Raw genomic sequence first — 21,529 nt, forward strand, 5'->3', positions numbered from 1 at the left:
TTTGTATTATTTTTTAGATTCCATATGTGCGTGCATGCTAAGTCACTTCAATCATGTCCGACTTTGGACTCTATGGACTGTAGCCTGCCAGGCTCCTCTGTCCAAGGGATTCTTCATGCAAGAATACGGAGTGGGTTGCTGTGCCCTCCAGGGGATCCTCTCAACCCAGGGATTGAACCCACATCATTTATGTCTCCTGCATTAGCAGGCAGGTTCTTTACCACTAAGTGATACCATATAATATTTGTCCAAAGACATTTCTTAGATGTATAGACCAGCACATTCACAGCTGAACATTGTTGCCTAGAATTTGTTGAATTTCAACAACAAATGTTTGAGTGCCATGCTTAGATCTGGGATCCATTTGTATACCGGATGACCAGGGTCCCTGTGCTCATGGGGTAGTTGGACAGGGTTGGGGGCAGGGCATATAGGGATGGGGAATAAAAGGAAATAACTACGTCCTTCAAGCTGCTGCTGGAAAGTGGACTCTTCCCATGGGACTCTGTTAGACCCTTTTCACCACTTCTCACTTCTCACCCACATCCTGGATGCCCAGCTGACACGGCCAAAGAGCCAGCTTTGTCAACAGAGCTTTCAGCCACAGAGCCCTGTACTCCCTCTGGCCCAAAGCCATGACTTCAAAGTCTTAACACTGCCCTTTGGCCCAGGTTGCTCTCTTGACACATAGATAATTTGACCTGAACATTGAAGTGAGGTGAAGGCAGAGGCCACTTCTTTAGGTACTTCCCTTTCTCTCTATTGCTGCCTTATATTTTCAAAGCCCAGGTTGGATCAATAAGTATTAAATGTATCACATATTTTAAACTTTTTAGTAATTTTTATTGGAATGTAGTTGCTTTGCAATGCTGTATTTGTTTCTTGCTGTACAGCAAAGTGAATCAGTTATACATATACATATATCCACTCATTTTTAGATTTTCTTTCTATTTAGATCACCACAGAGCACTGAGTTCCCTGTGCTAAACTGTAGGCTCTCATTATTTACTTATTTTATACATTGTATCAATTATAAATATATGTCAGTCCCAATCTCCCAACTCATTTTACCCCCTCCCTCTTTGATAACCATAAGTTTCTTCTCTACATTTGTGACTCTATACATATTTTTGCTTTGCAGGCAAGTTCATCTCTACTATTTTTCTAGATTCCACATATAAATGATATTATACAATGTTTTTCTCTTTCTGACATAACTCTACTTTGTATGATAGCCTCTAGGTCTACCTACATCTCTGCAAATGTCATTTCTTTTTATGGCTGTGTAATATTCCATTATATATATATGTACCACATCTTTTTTATCCTTTCCTCTCTCTATGTACTTTTACCTTGCTTTTGTGTCCTGGCTACTGTAAATAGTCCTTCAGTGAACAGGGTGTGTGAATTATTTAGAATTATGGTTTTCTCTAGATATATGCTTAGGAGTGGGGCTTCTGGGTCATATGGTAGTTCTATTTTTAGTTTTTTAAGGAACCTCCATACTGTTCTCCATAATTATTATACAGTTTACATTCCCACTGACAGTACAAGAGGGTTCCCTTTTCTCCACACTCTCTCCAGCGTTTATTGTTTATAGCCTGTTTGATGATGGCCACTCTAACTGATGTGAGGTGATATCTCATTGTAGTTTTGATTTGCATTTCTCTAATAATTAGCAATGTTGAGAATATTTTCAGATGTTTGTTGGCCATTTCTATATCTTCTTTAGAGAAATGTCTATTTAGGTCTTCCACCTGTTTTTTGATTGGGTTATTTGTTTGTTTTTGATATTGAGCTGCATGAGCTATTTGTGTGTTTTGGAGATTAATCCCTTGTTAGTTGCTTCATTTACAAATATTTTCTCCCATTCTGAGAGTTGTCATTTCGTTTTGTTTAGGGTTTGCTTTCTGTGCAAAAGCTTTTAAGCTTAGGTCCCATTTTTTAATTTTTGTTTTTATTTTCATTATTCTAAGCAGTGGATTGAAAGAGATCTTGCTGTGATTTATATCAGAGAATGTTCTGCATATATTTTCCTCTAAGAGTTTTATAGTACCTAGCCTTACATTTAGGTCTTTAATCTATTTTGTTTTTGTGTATGGTGTTAGGGAATGTTCTGATTTCATTTTTGTACATGTAACTGTCCAGTTTTTGCAGTACCACTTATTGAAGAGACTATCTTTTCTTCACTGTATATTCTTGCCTCCCTTGTCATAGAAAATGCTCAAAATTCTCCAAGCCAGGCTTCAACAGTATGTGAACCATGAACTTCCAGATGTTCAAGCTGGATTTAGAAAAGGCAGAGGAACCAGAGATCAAATTGCCAACATCCATTGGAACATTGAAAAAGCAAGAGAGTTCCAGAAAAACATCTGCCTCATTGACTATACCTTTGTGTGGATAACAACAAACTGTGGAAAATTCTTCAAGAGATGGGAATACCAGACCACCTGACCTGCCTCCTGAGAAATCTGTATGCAGGTCAAGAAGCAACAGTTAGAACTAGATATGGAACAACAGACTGGTTCCAAATAGGGAAAGGAGTATCTCAAGGCTGTATATTGTCACCCTGCTTATTTAACTTATATGCAGAGTACATCATGAGAAACGCTGGACTGGAAGAAGCACAAGTTTGAATCAAGATTGCCAGGAGAAATATCAATAACTTCAGATATGCAGATGACACCACCCTTATGGCAGAAAGTGAAGAGCAACTAAAGAGCCTCTTGATGAAAGAGGAGACTGAAAAAGTTGGCTTAAAACTCAACATTCAGAAAAAGATCATGGCATCTGGTCCCATCACTTCATGGCAAATAGATGTGTAAACAGTAAGAGACGATTTTTTTTTTTTTTTTGATCCAAAATCACTGCAGATGGTGACTGCAGCCATAAAATTAAGACACTTGCTCCTTGGAAGAAAAGTTATGACCAACCTAGACAGCATATTAAAAAGCAGAGGCCTTTCTTTGCCAACAGAGGTCCATCTAGTCAAAGGTATGGTTTTCCCAGTAGTCATGTATGGATGTGAGAGTTGGACTTTAAAAAGAAAGCTGAGTGCCAAAGAATTGATGCTTTTGAACTGTGGTGTTGGAGAATACTCTTGAGAGTCCCTTGAACTGCAAGGAGATCCAACCAGTCCATCCTAAAGGAAATCAGTCCTGAATATTTGTTGGAAGACTGATGCTGAAGCTGAAACTCCAATATTTTGGCCACCTGATGCAAAGAATGGAGTCATTTGAAAACAGCCTGATGCTGGGAAAAATTGAAGGCAGGAGGAGAGGGGATGACAGAGGATGAGATGGTTGGATGGCATCACTGACTCAATGGACATGAGTTTGAGTAAACTCCAGGACTTGGTGATGTACAGGGAGGCCTGACATGCTTCAGTCCATGGGGCTGCAAAGAGTTGGACATGACTGAGCAACTGAACTGAACTGAGGTGGTCATAGGTGCAGGTACATGGGTTTATCACTGGACTTCTATCTTGTTTCCTGATCTGATCTATATTTCTGGTTTTGTGCCTGTACCATACTGTTCTGATTACTGTAACTTTTCAGTATAGTCTGAAGTCAGGGTGCCTCATTCCTGCAGCTCTGTTCTTCTTTCTCAACATTGCTTTTACTATTCAGGGTCTTCTGTGTTTCCATACAAAGTGTAAAATGTTTTGTTCTAATTCTGTGAAAAATGCCCTTGGTAATCTGATTGGGATTGCACTGAATTTGTAGATTGCTTTGGGTAGTATAGTAATTTTCACAATATTGATTCTGTCAATCCAAGAACATGGTATAGCTTTCCATTTGTGTCATCTTTTATTTTTTTCATCAGTATCCTATAGTTTTGCCTCCTTGGGTATTTTATTTTTTTTGATGTGATGGTAAATGAGATTGTTTCTGTAATCTATAATTCTGGTCTTTCATTGTTAGTATATAGAATTGCAAGAAATGTTTATGTATTAATTTTGTATTTTTCAACTTTACCAGATTCACTGATGAGCTCTAGTAGTTTTCTGGCAGCATCTTTAGGATTTCTTAGGTATTGTATCATGTCATCTGCAAACAGACAGTTTTACTTCTTTTCCAATTTGGATTCCTTTTGTTTGGAATCTTTTGGATTCCTTTTGTTTCTTTTTATTCTCTGATAGCCATAGCTAGAACTTCCAAAACTGTGTTGAATAAAAGTGTCTAGAGTGGACATCCTTATCTTGTTACTTACCTTAGAGGAAATACTTTCACCTTTTCACCATTGAGTTTGACGTTAGCTGTAGGTGTGTCATATGTTTATTATGTGTCGTATCCTTTATTATGTTGAGGTAGGTTCCTTCTAGGCCCACTTTCTGAAGAGTTTTTATCATACATAGGTGGTATCACATATTTATTATTCTTTTTGGAGACTCCATTTGACTCTTTCCTCCCCTTCCTGACTTCTAGTTTCCTGCCTTATCATATCCTAGACATACAATTGATTACAGAGGATCTATTACACATCTCCATTCCTCTCCACTTGCTGCCTCTTTCTCTGATTGCCCACAGTATACAGTTTAGCAGAGAGCCAACAGTAGGTACGATTTTGCAAAATATAAGGGAAATAAGTTTTGTCCTATTACCTATGTTAATTAAAAAGCCCTTCTTAGATAATCTGAAAACTATGGCTTATATCACAACCCTCCATCATCTCTGAAGCCAGAAACTAGCACTTGGGGTCCTGTCTGATTCATTACTAAGGAAGGGAGGAGAGGTGATCAGTGGCTGTCTGGATGCTGTTGATCAGTAACTGAATCTTGGTCAACATTGTCTTTTCCAGACTTGACAAAATCCAGTTGGCTTTCTCACTGCATATTCTGGTGGCATCTTAAATCAGGCAGAGTTCAATAAACTTCTGGAAATCTGGGATTTACAGAGATTGAAATAACTCCATTAAAGCCTAGATTGTCAAGGAATCTACCCCAGCTCTGGTTCTCTTCTTCACTGAGAGTAATTTATCTTCATAATCAAAAGACTAACACGTTCAGGTAAACTGTATTCCTGTGTGGGTTTAAATCTTACTGTTCAAAAGTCATTCTTGATAGTAAAAAATAAGGATGAGGGAAATGGATTGAAAACCATTCCACAGGACCCTCTATGGAAAAGGAGTCAAAGATTATAAAACTTTAGAGGTTATGAGTTTAATGACATATAACCCAACATCTTCTTTCTGGAAAACAGCTTTTTTGAGAAGTGAGGGTCAGAAATGGGTCACAGAGCAGATATTTCATTGCTTAGGAATAATAACTCCTCTGAGTCTGGTTTTCCCTCAGCCCTGCTCTCTACCCCCTAGTTGGCTAAATCTCCTTACAGAAGTCAGGATATGCCCAGGGGACCCTGGGTCAAATAACCATGACAACAGGCTGACCAGACGTTCTCTTCCTCTCTGCCCTCCTCTAGCTGGAAAGTGTTAATAGCTTTGCTCAAGAGCAATTGGATTTGTTTCCTCCGGACGAGACATTCGGCAGCCTGGGCTCTGTGGCACTGAGACAACATCAGCTGGAGTGAGTGTGGGGCTTCCGAGACGACCTTACCTGGTTGGTTTCTGAGAAGTAAAAAAGTTGAGGGTAAGGGTCTTCTGGGAATTTTACTGAGGATGAAGAGGCCTGCAGGGAAACCCCTGAGGGAGAGGTTATTGAGGGTGAATGACCAAGAATGTAAATACTCTGCAGCCACTGGCTTTTCCAGACCACAACTGAAATGGCTGGTTTTACGAATGGCTACTTTCTTATCTGGCTGAGCAGAGGAAAGACTGGCTGCTATGCTTGATTAAAAAGAGAGAAATTAATGCAGAACTTTTTTATTTAAAAAAAAAAAAAGACTAAACCTGAAACTCATTCTTTTAGTCTCTTGGACCCTCATCTAAGAGCTCCTAAACTTCATCTAAAACCTCTTATCTCTTAGAAGCTACTTTCATTTTTTGTTTCTTACCCTGAATACTTATAAGAAACTTTGGTCTCGACAAGTAGACTGCCAGGTCTCATCCTTGTAGGACTCTAAGGACTAGCCACTTGTCTGTGACATTCATCCTCCAAATGCCTTCTCTTCAGGGAACTTGAAGTCTGGGTCCCCTTGATGTCCTTGACGGATAGGGACTGACCCTGTGGATCTCAGGCTGAGGACTTTCTCATGGACCTAAAACTTTCTGCTTTGCAGCTTGAAGAGCTCCAATGGCAGTCAACAAGGGCCCCACCTTGCTGGATGGAGACCTCCCTGTAAGTAACTTGGGCTTATATGAAGCAGTAGACAACTCTGGGGGAGGGAGGAGCTGGGAGGAAGGGCTCAGGGGGCTTAGAGCAAAATATGTCTAGGTTATATTCATAATTCATTGAGCATTACATCTTCATTATTCTTGCTTTTGCAGAAGGCTGTTAGAGAATCTGAAGGGTGGCGGGGAGGGGGGAATGATGCCTATTAAAAACTGAGCACCTTGGAGAAAAAAATTGGCTGGTGGGGGACAAGGAGAGGAAGGGAACTACTGTTTTCTAAAGCCTGACACAGAAGTCCATGCTTTGTCCATCCAGGCAAAACTGAATTCTCAGGACTGAGACTGCATTCTGTAACTCCAGAGCCATCTTGGATATGTTAGTCTATGTAAATGGCACCTCTTGGAGCTACACAGCACACGTTATGTATGTGAGAAGGGATTACAGGGGCAGTGTGTCCAGTACTGTTTGTCTAGCCTGGTCTTCAGTATGACTCAGAGAGGTTTAACATGTTTAGGTGTATTGATGCCTCCTGGCAAGGCCTCTACAACTTAGGCACAGTTCAAATAATGAAACTGAAAAATTGTGAGCCTAAATAATATCCATCTTGTCCCGAGTTAGGCTTTAACTAACCTTTGCACTAGGAATCGCCATGTGTTGTATTTGATCATAGAACACAGAGAGGCATAAAATGGTCACGTGCATAATTAAGCCATCCTAACACATGGTAGTGTATTTCCATCCCAGGACCTCTCTTCCTCTTTGGCTTTGCCTAAATCAGTTCCCGAAAGCTTTGTCCAAAATGTTAAAGAAAATTTTTCTTATTTACAGTCATAACCTTTTTCTAGTTCAAATTGTCAAACTCATCTGCAAGACCAAAACCTGAAATATTGTAGCCTACGGTCTGGTGTACATGCAAGTCTCCTACAAACAGAAGAAGCTAGGTCCTCCCCTCTGGAGAAAAACTATGTAGCAGTGCAAATTCAAAACTACAAAAAGAACCTGAACATCTGAGCCAGACTTGGGATGTTTATGTGGAGAATTCCTGATATTCCTAAGAATAGACAGAAAATACAATACCCTTCACTAGCCCCAGCAACCGAATCCCATGGACATACTGCCTTCTCCTCGCCCATCCTTTCACCAATCTTATGTTATTTTGAAGCAAATCACAAACTTGCCACTTCAGGCCTGAGTTGGAAGCCCGGCTCTGCCACTTACCAGCTGTGTGTGGTTGGGAAAGTCACTTCATATCGCTGAGTCTTTGTCTCCTCACTGGCAAAGTGCGGGTGACAGTGCTGACCTCAGAGGGTTGCTGTTAGTTACTTGAGGTTATGTTACCGAAGCACCTCAGTCAGTGCCTGGAGCATAATGTCACTGAGTAAATATTGTCTGTCTCTGCAAAATTAAAATCTGCATTTTTTTCACTCAAAGACCACTTTTTAAATTTTAACCAAAATTCCTAGGTGATCCAAAGTTTAATTATGTGCCTGCTGCCAAAGTTAGAATGCATTAATAAGAGCCCAGCATCCCAGTAATGAGAGATGATGGTCTCACTGGACCCCACACATTCAGATCACACCTGGAATGCTGTCTTTAAGCTTGAGTGCTATAAAGGCTATGTCAAAATGTAGTGTGTGCAGAGGATGGAATTAGTAGATCAGGGCACTGAGTCGTTTATAAGCTAAGTTAGGAACTAGAGCTGTTTAGAATACAGAAGGAACTGCTAAAGGCCGAGATGCTTATCTTCAAGTGCGTGAAAGGCCAGCCAATGAATGATGAAATAGATGTGCTCCACATTATTCCACAGGGCATCGGGTGGAGCAGTGGGTGGAGGTGGATTCCAGTTCAGCCACGCTGTCCAACGAGGGGCATAGGCCACTCTACGAGGAGTGAGATCCATTCGAGGAGAATTCCAAATGCAAGACTCCCAGAGGGATATGGGAAGCACTCTTGCTTCAGAGGCCCCTGGAGGCCTAGGATTCTATCATTCTGTCCAGTTGGCCAGGTCTAAACACCTTAGGTGCAGCCCTGTCACCTATTAGCTAACATGACTGTGCAGGCTTTAGGTGAGGCCCTGGAAATACATTGGTGAGAGTCTCCTGGGATGGAGTCAAGTACACAGGTGACCAGCACAAGCGCAGCACCATGTGTGAGTCCGGACACATCCCTGGGAGGGAGATGGTGACTTCTGATATGAGGGAGAGTCAGGAAGTTTCTCAGAAGAAACGATGCTCAAGCTGTGTCTTCTGCCAGACAGAAAGGGCTGAGGGAGGGAAGGGGAGCACCCAAGGCAGTGGGACCAGCACTGGAGGCAGGGAGGTGTGTCCCAGAAAGACCCAAAAGATGTTCAGGTGAAGCTCCCAATCCACGGTGGACTAAAGCTCTAGACAGGTGCACCGGCACACTCACTCCTGGCCATGAAGTTCAAGTTGAGTGGCTAAAGGGTGGGGTGGCCCCTGGAGGATGGAGGCTGCCTCAGGAGCTTTCCAGAGCCAGGACTGTGACCAGGAGAGCGCGGCCACCCGGCTCTTATGTTTCCTGTGAGGCCTGTTGAGGCCTCTCTATTCTGGATTCCTCCTGAGTCATCTGGACCCAGGCCAGCCCTAGTGAGCACCGAGGCTCTGAGACCGCCTCCCCAGGAGGTAGGAGAAGGAGTTGGGCTGATTTCTTTCGCTGCTTTCCTTCCATGCCAGGAGCAGGAGAATGTGCTGCAGCGGGTCCTGCAGCTGCCGGTGGTGAGCGGCACCTGTGAGTGCTTCCAGAAGACCTACGCCAGCACCAAGGAAGCCCACCCCCTGGTGGCCTCTGTATGCAATGCCTACGAGAAGGGCGTGCAGGGCGCCAGCAGTCTGGCGGCCTGGAGCATGGAGCCCGTGGTCCGCAGGCTGTCCACCCAGTGTGAGTCCTCGTGGCACTCGGAGGCTGACTGCCTGCCAGTCTTTTACCTGTCTGCCAGTCTGTCTGATACCAGCTTGTCTGTTTGCCTTTTTGTTTGTATCTGACTACCTTCCTAACTCTCTACATCCCATTACATAGTTGTTTTATTTATAGATACAGATGCTTTAGATGTAGATATATGACACTAATGATAAAGAGACTGCCTGCCAATACAGGAGACGCAGGTTCAGTCCCTCGGTCTGGAAGATCCCCTGGAGGAGGGCATGGCAACCCACTCCAGTATTCTTGCCTGGAGAATCCCATGGCCAGAGGAGCCATGGGGTCCATGGGGTCGCAAAGAGTCGGACACGACTGAACAGACCTAGTGTGCAAGTACGTTACTAAGTGAGAGATGAGAGATAGATATAGACATAGGTCTCATCTCATCTATAATGCCTCATCTCTGATCCAGTTGGCATTTTCCTAGGATGATAATTGGCAGGAGAAGGGTGGACAGAGTTATGGGGTGGGCAGTGGGGGATGTGGGGCATACGGCAGACCAGACACACAGTTTAGCTCCAGATCCAGCAGCAGCAGAAACTGGCAGAGTCTGGCACAGAGCCAGTGGGCAGGAGGGCTGGCCTGGCAGGACTGGGGGGAGTAGAGGGAGAGGGGAAGCCCTCTGGGTCCTGCAGCTGATGCTACTGGCCCCATAACAGGCAGCAGCAGAAGAGAGCTGCCAGCCGGGGCCCTGAAGGTGGAGGACAGCTTACCAGGCCTGCCCCTGTTCAATTTGTTCTGCCTCATTTGAAAATATGGTCTCCCTGGCACAGCTCTTGACAGGACTGAGGGAAATTCCAGAAGTCTAGGACCTTCCACCATCCTGAAGAGAGTTATGGGTACCTGTGGATTTGGCATAGCAAATAGGAGAGGACAGATACAAAGAAGACCTGGGCCTGGGCCCACCTCCCTGCCTGCAAGCTCCTTAAGTAATCTCCCTGGGTCTCATTTGGCCCAATATCAGAAGTCAGCTGAGTCATCTGGGCTCTCTCTGCTGCTTGAGAATTTTGTGAAAACCTAAGATATCTGGAGAAAGAATATGTGAAAGAGAAGACGTAGGTATCCTTTGAAACTGTGATCTCCATGATCATGGGCGCAGAGCTGACGTCCTCAGTAGCCCCTGGGCCATGTCTTCCAAGAGCATTGGTATCCTCTGTCACTTGCCCCTTTCTCTTCCCTGTGACCCTCTTCCCACTGTTGACCATCTCACTCCTCAAGGTTAAAACAAAGGGTCACGGACCATCTGGCACTCTAGACCAGCCTGTCATCTCTGGACCTAAGCGGTGCCAGGCCAGCTCCCAGCAAGGTCTTCCCTTAAGGCCTGACTGCCTTTCCTGCCCCGCTGCCACTTCTGCTTTCCCCTGTTGTGTTCACCCAGCGCTCACCCAGACGGGGGTCATAGGAGGTCAAGAGACCAAGATCCGTTGGCGATTCCCATAGGTTCTGTCACTTCCTCCTGACAGCCCTGCACTTGACAAACAAGGAACTTGAGGCTCAGCCAGGTTGTGACCTGCCTGAAGTCACACTGCAGATGCAGGCGCCGAGCTCTGAGAGCAGGTCTGCATGACTGCAGAGCTACCCAGAAGGGAGACATCCCGGTCTCAAGGAGTCACAGTGGATGGGGGCCAATGGTGGCAGAGGGCCTTGGGCTGCCCGGCGCTTTGGAGGTGGCAGGGCTGGGGATTTTGAGGGCTCCAAGGTGCCTTCCTCGGCACAGAGGCCCCTGCTAGGTCCTCACAGTGAAGGCAGGGCTCACCCCACCACGGCCTTTTGCTTCCAGTCGTAGCTGCCAACGAGCTGGCCTGCCGAGGCCTGGACCACCTGGAGGAAAAGATCCCCGCCCTCCAGTATCCTCCTGAAAAGGTGAGCCCTTCCCCTCTTCTCCGCACGTCCACCTTCTGTTGTCACTGCCTCTCAGTGGAAGAACAGGCATGAGCCCATGATGCAGGATGGCATGGCATATGCCTTCCCAGGCTGGTGGCCACTGCCTGCCCCTAAAACTGCATAACCGGCTTCTTCCTCTCCCTGTGGGACCAGATGAAGGCAGGCTTTCTGAAACCAGCAGGCACAGCCCAGAGGCAGACTCTGGACAGGAGCTTGGGGTGGGGGCCACTGCTTCTGATCCCCCCTCTATGAGATACCCCATGGGCCTACATCATACCATTTGGTGACTGCTGCTGCTGCTATGTCGCTTCAGTCATGTCTGACTCTGTGCAACCCCATAGACAGCAGCCCAACAAGCTCCCCCATCCCTGGGATTCTCCAGGCAAGAGGACTGGAGTGGGGTGCCATCGCCTTCTCCCATTTGGTGACTACAGATGCCTAAGATCATGGGTCACACTCACCAGATCTCAGGATTGCAGTCCCATGTCTTCACAATCCAGCACCTTACGAACCATGAGACTGAAAAAGTCGTTTCACCTGGATACCTATTCATTGGGTATTTGCTGTGGTAAGGGCCAGGTCTGGTGCTTTAGGGGAATACATTTCACTCTCAGACCTCATCCATCTCACTGATAAAGTACCACTCATCTCACATTTACTGAGTGAGCCCTATCCTATGCCAGGAGTCATGACACGTGATTTATAGAGTCCTCTCCTTTAATCCTCTTTCCCCCTGGTGGCTCAGACGGTAAAGAATCTGCCTGTAATACAGGAGACCCAGGTTTGATCCCTGGGTCGGCAAGACCCCCTGGAGGAGGGAATGGCACCCCACCCCAGTGTTCCTGCCTGGCGGATCCCACGGACAGAGGAGCCTGGCAGGCTACAGTCCATGGGGTCACAAAGAATCGGACACAACCGAGCAACTAACACTTTCAACCTTCTGGGATGGGGTGGTATCCCCATTTGACAGAGAAAACTAGTGACTTCCTCCTGACCACACAGCCTGAAGTGGAGGACACAGGAGAGCAGGGCTGTTCAGCTCTGAGGCCTTGCTCTTCACTTATTTTTCTAGATAAAGGGCAATGCCTTTGTCATAAAGAAGCTCCCAAGTCAAAGGAGTTGTTGTTCAGTAGCTCAGTTGTGTCTGACTCTTTGAGACCCATGGACTGCAGCACACCAGGCTTCCCTGTCTTCACTTTCTCCTGGAGTTTTCTCAAACTCATGTCCATGAGTTTGGCATGAGTCATTGATGCCATCCAACCATCTCATCCTCTGTCGTCCCCTTCTCCTCCTGCCTTCAATCTTTCCCAGCATCAGGGTCTTTTCCAATGAGTTGGTTCTTTGCATCAGGTGGCCAAAGTAGTGGAGCTTTAGCGTCAGCACCTGTCCTTCCAAGGAATATTCAGGAACCCAAGGAACAGTATTAAAAAGCAAAAAGTCAAAGGAGAGAAAGACATTACTTTAGTGCAGAACCTGTGTGAAGGCCAGCCACATCCGTACGATCACCTAAGCACAGATGGGAATGTAAGAAGTGCTCTGAGGACAGAAGAGACTGTGGAGGAGGTGCGTGGAGGAGATGAGGACAAGTGTTATCAAGAAGGTGGTCACTGGGGGTGATTCTTGAAGGATGATTAGCATCTCAACAGGCAGAAATGGGGTGCAGAGAAGCCAGGAGATCTAAGTGGTTGGCGCAGAAAGGACTGGAGCCCTTTCCCTTTAAAGTTCAGCTTAATCAAGGTGCCCCAATACTGGCGCCAGTCCCCTGGGCCTTTAAATGAGACTTTCCTGAAGCGGGATGTAGGCCCTGCCAGAGCCTCATGCCTGACTCCCCATCCTTGCTTTCACCAGATCGCCTCTGAGCTGAAGGACACCATCTCCACCCGCCTTCGCAGCGCCAGGAACAGCATCAGTGTGCCCATTGCCAGCACTTCAGACAAAATCCTAGGGGCCGCTCTGGCCGGCTGTGAGCTCGCCTGGGGGATGGCGAGAGACACTGCCGAGTATGCTGCCAACACCCGAGCTGGCCGGCTGGCCTCTGGAGGGGCCGACTTGGCCTTGGGTGGTGTCGAGAAGATGGTAGAGTTCCTCCTCCCTCCAGCCAACGAAGAGTCAGGTATCTGCCATTGTGGGGGTTGCTGGAAAGGGAGATCCCCGCCCCCACCCTTGTCCTGCTGCTTGTGGATTAGGAAGAGGCAGCCAGGGCTCATCTAGCCAGTGCTCTCCCTGGTGGCTCAGAGGTTAAAGAATCTGCCTGCAATGCAGGAGACACAGGTTCTATTCCTGGGTTGGGAAGATCCCCTGGAGGAGGGCATGGCAACCCACGACAGTATTCTTGCTTGGAGAATCCCATGTACAGAGGAGCCTGGCTGGGTATACTCCTTAGGGTCACAAAGAGTCGGACACGACCGAAGCGACTGAGCACACAGCCACTGCTGTGGAGCAAGGAAGGCCCAGCAAGATTTCCAGAGGGCTCCATTTTCATTTGGCCCCTCTCCCCATTTTTAAGTGGAGAAAGTGACTTCCCCAAATCTCCAGTGAGCTTGTGTTGGAGTAGGGTGATCCCTTTCCAACTCTAGACACAACCCAGCTTTGTCCAGCCCCTCTCTGATCTGCTTTCCTCTCCTTCCCGCCCCCACCTGCAACTCCCACCTAGCCGCTGCCCCAGGACTCCAGGATGCCCAGAAACCTCCCAAGGCCAAGCCGAGCCTCGTGAGCAGGGTTGGGGCCCTGGCCAACACTCTCTCTAGACACACCTTCCAGACCACAGCCCGGGCACTGAAACAGGGCCATGCCTTGGCCATGTGGATCCCAGGTGTGGCACCTCTGGTGAGTATCTGCCCTGAGTTGCCATGGCCTGGGAACCCTGTGGACCTCCTGGTCCCTCCCATCCCCTATCCAACTTCACCTCCTGTCCTGAGAACCTCCTGTCTTCCAGCCAGGAGTCGGGGGTAGAACATTAGGTCTAAGGATAAGAGACCTTAGAAGGGGTGGAGGGCTAACCCTCTAGGATGCAAGGGGAGAAGAGGGCAGGCCTGCTTGTTAGGGTCATCCTGCCCCGCCCTTCTGTCTCTCCCACTCTCCCTCTAGGTTCTACTCTATCCCCAACCTTCTTGGGAGAAAGCAGAGACCTCCCCCCACCCATCTTCTCTGTAGGCACTTGGGAGTGTCACCCCTGAATAAGCAAGGTGCAAGGCACCAAACCCCTCCTCTGGGGCAGAGAGCCCTAGCTGGGCCATATCCCTGACTGCCCCCAGGCTTCTGGTTTCCCTTCTAGAGGCTTCTAATTGGCATCCCACTGCACCTCTGATAGAGTTGTCTTTTCTAGCCCCAGATAGGGCTTATTCCCCCCAACACCACACACTCTGTGTATTTTAGCAGGGATAGCCTGGATTTTTCTCATAGGAACTTTAATAAGAAACTAAGCCCCCTGCCCCAACTAAAAAAGGAAATAAAAATGTTACAGCATAAAGGTCAGTATACTAGATAGCCACTTTTCAGCCATCATGAGGGTGGCACTTTTAAAAGCACTGTCAAACCTGGCTCATTCATTCAAGCAAATGTTTGCTGAGAGCCCACCACATGCCTGGTCCTGTAGGGAACTACAGTCCCCTGCACTGGGGGTCACTTCCCCACGGGGGCTAGGCTAACTCCTGCGCCCTAGCCTAGCCCATAGCGGATGGAGGCCACTCTATGGCGCAACCTCAGATACCACCATTTACATAGAAAATAATGGTGTCCCCTAAGGTTGTATAACAAGGAGACTCTGTTTGTGGGGCCCCCTAGGGGTTTGAAATGAGCTGGGCTGTGCCTCAGCGGACACCTGCCCACCTGCCCAGGTCAGTTTCCTCCCATGGGACCCTCTGGCCCACTTGATTTTTTTCACTTTTTAAAGAACGACAAGGAGTACCTCTGAAAGCTAAACATACACATTATCTATGACTCAGCAACTCTACCCAACAGAGAGGAGAGCTTATATCCCCCAAAGACATGTTGGAAATGTTACTATCAGCTTTATCCTTAGCTAAGAAATGGGAACAACACAAATGTCCATCAGCGGTAGAATAGGTAAATTTTGGTATATTTATTCAGTGGAGTGTGACACAGAAATGAAGAAGGAGAAACTACTCAGTAATGTGGGTGAATCTTACAACATAACCATTGAACAAAAGCTATGCATGAAAGAAAACACGTGTGAGCCCATTCACAAATGGGCAGAATTAATGCTTGGTGATAGAGGCCAGTATGTGGTCCCCTTAGCCAGTACTGACTGGGTGAGGGGCACAGAGTTTTCTGGGGTATTGAAAATGGTCTCTGTCTTGATCTGTGCTGGTCACACTTGCATGTGTTTCTAAAAATTCCCAGAGCTGTACACTAAAGCCGTGAGCACCTCAGTGGGTGTAAGTTATCAGTCCATAAAAAGTTGGAACAGTCCGCTGGGGCCAGGACCTGCTTGCCTCTCCCTACCCTGACCCTGGGGATGCCGGGCTTTGCCTGCTGGGGCTGCCTGGCCTCTGGCAGGGGCGGTTAAGCCAGCGGACCGCCGCCTTCCCACCCTCAGAGCAGCCTGGCCCAGTGGGGCACGTCGGCGGCCATGCAGGTGGTGTCGCGGCGGCGGAGCGAGGTGCGGGTGCCCTGGCTGCACAGCCTCACGGCCACCCAGGAGGAGGACCACGAGGAGCACACGGACACTGACGGGGAGGAGACCGGGGAGGAGGAGGACTCAGAGACCGAGGAGAGCAAGCTCAGCGAGGTGAGGGGAGAGTGCCAGCCGAGGGGGCCCCCTGAGGGGGTGAGGAGCAGAGGCACAGGGTGACACAAGGGTCTCTGCCCCCAGGCCCAGGGACGTGCACGTGGGTGCAGCACTCTTCCCGCCACCCCTGAGCACCTAGAGAATAGTTCTCTCAGCAGATCCTCACAACAACCCCATAAAATAGGACAGAGACTGTCATCCCCATTTTGCAGATGAAGAAACTGAGGTTCAGAGCACAGAAGTGACCTGCCCAAGAGCCAGGCCTATAGTTTCTTTTTTTTTTTTCCGATTTAGTGTCCAGATTCTTTTGCCTCTAGCTCCGGGGCTGGTGAGGAGGGGACGGGTCAGGGGAGTTGCTGTGGAGCCACTGACCCTGCTCTGGTCACCAGGGGGCAGCCTTGCCAGGCTCACAGGGCCTCCTGGGCAGCGTGGCACACACCCTGCAGAAGGCCCTCCAGAGCACCGTCTCAGTCGTGATGTGGGCACCGGCGGCTGTGCTGGGCACGGCGGGGAGGATGCTGCACCTCACGCCAGCCCAGGCCACCTCCTCAACCAAGGGCAGGGCCATGTCCCTGTCCGACGCCCTGAAGGGTGTTACTGACAACGTGGTGGACACAGTGGTGAACTACGTGCCGGTGAGCGCCCCCCACCCTTCTGGCTAATGCCCACCCCACCAAAAAAGCAGATTAGACTGAAGGGGCGACAGCGGCTCTCCCTTACACAGTCTCTGATCCTCGGTGCCCCAAAAACATTCTGACATACTGTGGCTTTGACTGGGGGCCTTTGCAGCCCCTAGAATATAGAGACTGGTGTCCTTGGCCTGATACCTTCCCCCACATCCATCCTTCCTACCTGCTGCTGGAGAGGTCACCAGTCATCCATCTGGGGCCCCCACTGGATCAGCCCTCACCCCTCAGCTCCCAACCGAGGGGCCTGGCAGGTTTGCATGCTGCTCCCTGGGGAAGTGTTGGAGGGAGGCTTCCAGGACCCCTTGGGGGGTGGGCTGTGTTCCAGGGGACAGAAGCTGCCCGCATCCCAATTCCAATACCTGTTCCCAGCAGGAAAACCCCAGGGGGTGTCTACTATCACTTTGGGGGTCCCTGGGTCCCTTCCCAGAGCAAGTTAACAGGTCATGCAGGCACTAGAGAGCAGGTCAGAGCAGGAGGCCCCTTCAAGCTAAGGGTGAGAGGGCTGGGAGGGTAGGGGTGGGGAATGGGTTACTAGTCACTCATTCTCACCAAGAGACTTAAACAGGGGTCTTGGCAGAGAGCTCCCTTCACTTTGGACCCAAAATGGAGCCAGATGTGGGTGCTCTGACCCAGGCAGGGACTGTCTTAGCTGTCCTTAGCTCACGGAATTGGGCCAAGGAAGAGTCAGGAAAGCCCCTGACCTCCCACTGAGGGACCTCTGAGGGGGACCCCAGGGTCCGGAAACTAGAGGGTGGCTGCGTGCCTTGCCTTGTGGGTCCGCACTTGCAGGCCGGGCAGGGGTGGCCGTCCTCAGCAGGTTCCCCTGCATCTTCCATCCCCGTCCCACCCCAGCCTGTGCTCTCCGGATCGCGCGTGACCGCCGGGCCGCAGACAAGGCGGCGGTGGGAGGTGCAGGGACAAGGGCCAAGCCGAGGGCCCTAACGTGGCTGCCGGGCCCTCAGCTCCCCAGGCTGTCGCTGATGGAACCCGAGAGCGAATTCCGGGACATCGACAACCCTCCAGCCGAGGCCGAGCGCCGGGAGGCGGAACGCAGAGGGTCCGGGGCACCGCCTGCTTGCCCAGAGCCCGCCCCGCGCCCTGCGCCTCCCCGCGGCAGCCTGCGGAGCGCTCGGGGCCTGGGCGCGGAGGAACGCGTGGACGCAACCGCCTTGCCGCGCGCCGCCTTCCCGGCCGTGCCCCGCGAGAAGCCCACGCGCCGGGTCAGCGACAGCTTCTTCCGGCCCAGCGTCATGGAGCCCATCCTGGGCCGAGCGCAGTACAGCCAGCTGCGCAAGAAGAGCTGAGCCGCCTACCTACCGCCTTCCCGGCCCGGCGCTTTTCCCCCACCCCGGGCCGGGCCGCTGTCGCGAGCAGACAGACAGAACCTACGAAGAAGTGAGCGTTGGCTTCCTCAAAGTAGTCCCGTTGGGTCCCGAGCCTCCTTCCAAGGATGCTGCCAAGGCACACATCTTTTGAGCATCCTCTTTGGGCTTAGCTATCAGAACCCATTTTTGAGAAACATCAGAGTAGCAGTCTGCTTTGATTCTAGGCCTTGGTTTTTTTTATTATTTTTTTTTTTACCACAAGATTAATTGCCTAACTTATCTCTCACTTCTTTCACCAAATTTGTGGCCCCCTGACATTGAACTGTTTCCAATATTTATATCCATCCTCTGTAGACAAATATTTGCTACCAGCGAGTAACGTGTCACCACGCCAAGGGTTCAAGCAGGCGATCCTGACACATGTTCAAGCCCCGAATGCAGAGATTCCTGTGAGTACACAGGCTCTCAGCTGACTCCTTTGAAGGGAACAGCGTGCGTAAGTCGCTTCAGTCGTGTCTGACTCTTCGGGACCCCATAGTCTGTAGCCCGCTAGGCTCCTCTGTCCATGTGATTCTCCAGGCAAGAATACTGGAGTGGGTTGCCATGCCCTCTCCTCCAGGGGAATCTTCCGGACCCAGGATTGAACCAGTGTCCCTTATGTCTCCTGCATTGGCAAGCGGGTTCTTTACCACTAGTGCCACCTGGGATACATATTAGCATCATTTTCTGAGAACCCTGCCCTCTTCACAGGCTGAGTCCTCGCCTGCGCTCTGTAGCGCCACCTTTCTGTTCCCGGCTACATTGCCATTTGCACCGTTCCAGTTTTACACCTAAGTTCACTCTTTCTTCCACGTTTTGAGTGCTGGCGCCCCCAGTCCTAGGAGACAATAGAGAACGTTAGTTATATAAACAATATATATATAGAATCCATGGGGCGTCCCTTGGTGGCTCAGCGATAAGGAATCCACCTGCAATGCAGGAGATACAGGTTTGGTCCTTGGTTGGGAAATCCCTTAGAGTAGGAAATGGCAACCTACTCCAGTATTCTTGCTTGGGAATCCCTTAGAGGAGCCTGGTGGGCTACAGTCCATGGGGTCGCAAACAGTCAGACATGACTGAGGGACTGAACAACAACAGCATAGACCCTATAGCCACAGTTCATTCCAAACCCATTTTTGAAAACGTTAACATTTGGTACCTTTAGAAATGCATACATATAATTTAAAATTCAAACATTGCAAAAGGGTGTGTGCTTTCCTCCCTGCATTCCCTGGTTCCCCTTTCCCAGAGCAGTCTTGGCAGCAGTCTTGTGTACCCTTTCCACTACAGACTGAGGGCGCACAAGCACACATGTGCACCCTCCCCACTCTTCATACAAGCTGTGGGGTGTTATACTCACTGCTTTTTCACTCAGCAGTACATCTTAGAAGTATTTTGTAAGCAGTATCATAAATTCTCCTTGCTGTTTTTAACAGCCACATAGTAAGTGCTTCATAATATAGACATGCTATATTTGATTAAACCAGTTCCTTAATCATGAACTTTTCTGTTATTTCCAGTTGTTTTTTTTTTTTTGCTCCCAGGAACAGGGCTGCAATAAATATATTTATACAACAATGTTTCATGTAGATGTGTGCCTATATCTATAGGGTACATTTATAACTCAAAACCATGACATGTTGAGTGAAAGCACATTCACTTAAAGATATTGCTAGGTGGTACAGTGGATAAGAATCTGCCTGCCAACGCAGGGGACATGGGTTCGATTTCCGGTGCGGGAAGATCCCACATGCCGTGGGATGTGGGCCATGTGTGTGGCACATGGACTTAGTCCAACAAGTTCATGTGCCACAATTACTGAGCTCGTGCCCTAAACCCCTGCCGCCCAAGTGCTGCGACTACTGAAGCCTGTGCCCCTAGAGCCCCTGCTTCACAACAAGAGAAGCCACCACAGTGAGGACCCCAAGCACTCAAGAAAGATTAGCCCCCTCACCGCAACTAGAGAAAGCCTGTGCGGCAAAAGACCCAAAACAACCAAAAATAAATAAATTCTCAATAAGAGAAAATACTGATAGATAATGCCAAATAGCTTTCCAAACTTAACTCGGTTTTCCTTGTTATTGTCATCTGCACCTGCACAGGTAATTCTGATATTTCTGTCCATCCTTTTTGACATCTGTATACACGCGCTCATCCCCTCACCCATGAGTGCCCTCTTGGCCTCCACTCTGTCACACACCTAGAGTCCAGCTCCCTGACTCTCCCTGACACTGACTCTAGACCCTAGCAGATCTTTGGTGTAATGAGTCATTGGCCTTGATCCATGGTTTTGGAACCTGGGGATGTCCAGAATGAGAAAAGGGGAGTGTTGATGGACATACACAGGTGGACATGGTCAGAACCTTGAATTAGCTTTGGGATCAAGCTCACCCACCTCAACCCCCACCTCACCCTCTCCCCCTACCTCACGCTCACAATCCACACCACACTCAGCAGTTTCCTGGGTCCAGCCTAGCTCTGGCAGGGCCCCCATGGGCAGCTTTTGGAGACCTGGCCTCAGGCCTGGTGGTATAAATAGAAACACCCAGTTATCCTGGGCATCACCTGCCTGCGCCGCCTTCTTCCTGGAGTTCCGGAATCCACACTCCTAACTGTCTGTTCCTCCATAGCCCTGGGGCCCCTCCTGCCAGGACAGCCATAGAAGTCAACACACCCACTGGCCAGACCCAGACCCCTCACCCTGTCCTGGATCCCAACCAGGGTGCTGGGAACCAGCATATGGCACAGGCCCAGGAGGTAAACAACTTGTCCCCAAAATTCTGGTTTTATCATTAAACTGATAGCAAAGTGCTCTGAGCCTGGCCCTCAGTCTTTCTGATTACTTTCTGGTGAGAAATAAGAAATGAAGCATCTCCTCTAAATGACAGAAATTTGCTTCGTTGGCTCCAGGCTGGATTGTGGGGCTTTTCTCCTTAGAGACATCAGTTTGGCTGGCCTTCCTGCTCATGTGGGTGTGACGGCTCACCCACATTCTGGACCTCAGGAGGACCTCCCCCTCACGCTGGGATGCCAAGGTCCCTCTCCAGAGAAATACATTGTTCCCTCTCTTCTGTTGCAGCTCACAAAATGCACCTCCAACTGAATCACAGTTTTGGAGATGGAAAAACAGCCGTTACACTTAATAACATAACTTTATCATGCTTTTTTTTTGTCTGTGTTGGGTCTTCCTTGTGGCTCTCGGGCTTCTCATTGCAGTGGTGTCTCTTGCTGCAGAGCACAGGCTCTAGGGCGCACGTGCTTAGTTGCTTCCCAGCATGTGGGATCTTCCCAGACCAGAGATCGAATGCATGTGCATCGAACGCAGGCAGAGGATTCTTAACCACTGGACTACCAGGGAAGTCCTACAACTTGGGTTTTAATGTTCATTGTATTAAGCATGCTGCTGCTGCTGCTAAGTCGCTTCAGTCGTGTCCGACTCTGTGAGACCCCATAGACGGCAGCCCACCAGGCTCCCCCGTCCCTGGGATTCTCCAGGCAAGAACACTGGAGTGGGTTGCCATTACCTTCTCCAATGCATGAAAGTGAAAAGTCAAAGTGAAGTCGCTCAGTCGTGTCTCACTCCTAGCGACACCATGGACTGCAGCCCACTAGGCCCCTCCGTACATGGGATTTTCCAGGCAAGAGTACTGGAGTGGGTTGCCATTGCCTTTTCCTA

General features: G+C 48.9%; 1 protein-coding gene and 1 long non-coding RNA gene across 6 annotated transcripts; both read left to right on the forward strand.

Moving 5' to 3' along the window:
* Window positions 1-3,325: 3,325 nt before the first annotated feature.
* On the forward strand, window positions 3,326-4,947 carry LOC147349655 (uncharacterized). Its single transcript, XR_015150070.1, has 2 exons — window positions 3,326-3,455; window positions 4,801-4,947. It is a non-coding gene; the product is annotated as an uncharacterized LOC147349655 (long non-coding RNA).
* A 514-nt stretch (window positions 4,948-5,461) lies between these two features.
* On the forward strand, window positions 5,462-19,431 carry PLIN1 (perilipin 1). 5 transcript variants are annotated; one of them, XM_086364596.1, is made up of 9 exons: window positions 5,462-5,587; window positions 6,177-6,235; window positions 8,923-9,127; window positions 10,947-11,029; window positions 12,899-13,163; window positions 13,704-13,876; window positions 15,609-15,800; window positions 16,190-16,435; window positions 17,452-19,431. In XM_086364596.1, the coding sequence occupies exons 2-9, from the start codon at window positions 6,191-6,193 to the stop codon at window positions 17,791-17,793; spliced, it is 1,551 nt and encodes a 516-aa protein (XP_086220722.1). In that variant the 5' UTR covers window positions 5,462-5,587; window positions 6,177-6,190; the 3' UTR covers window positions 17,794-19,431. The 5 variants fall into 5 exon arrangements, with proteins under 5 accessions (XP_086220722.1, XP_086220720.1, XP_086220721.1 ...); XM_086364594.1 differs by having other exon boundaries at window positions 5,462-5,557; window positions 6,071-6,235; XM_086364595.1 differs by having other exon boundaries at window positions 5,462-5,557.
* Window positions 19,432-21,529: the final 2,098 nt, after the last annotated feature.

Source organism: Bos grunniens, chromosome 21 (assembly GCF_055505025.1).
Source record: "Bos grunniens cultivar Pamir isolate PY7600 chromosome 21, Bosgru_T2T1.0, whole genome shotgun sequence".
Lineage (NCBI taxonomy): Eukaryota > Metazoa > Chordata > Mammalia > Artiodactyla > Bovidae > Bos > Bos grunniens.

What these genes read in the sequence shown, in the direction of transcription:
- PLIN1 (XM_086364596.1), top strand. Translation starts at nt 6,191, where the DNA reads ATGGCAGTCAACAAGGGCCCCACCTTGCTGGATGGAGACCTCCCT. An exon ending in CCGCAGGCTGTCCACCCAGT is followed by an intron (nt 9,128 to 10,946) that starts GTGAGTCCTCGT and finishes TTTTGCTTCCAG; the next exon opens with TCGTAGCTGCCAACGAGCTG. An exon ending in CAGTGGTGAACTACGTGCCG is followed by an intron (nt 16,436 to 17,451) that starts GTGAGCGCCCCC and finishes CCGGGCCCTCAG; the next exon opens with CTCCCCAGGCTGTCGCTGAT.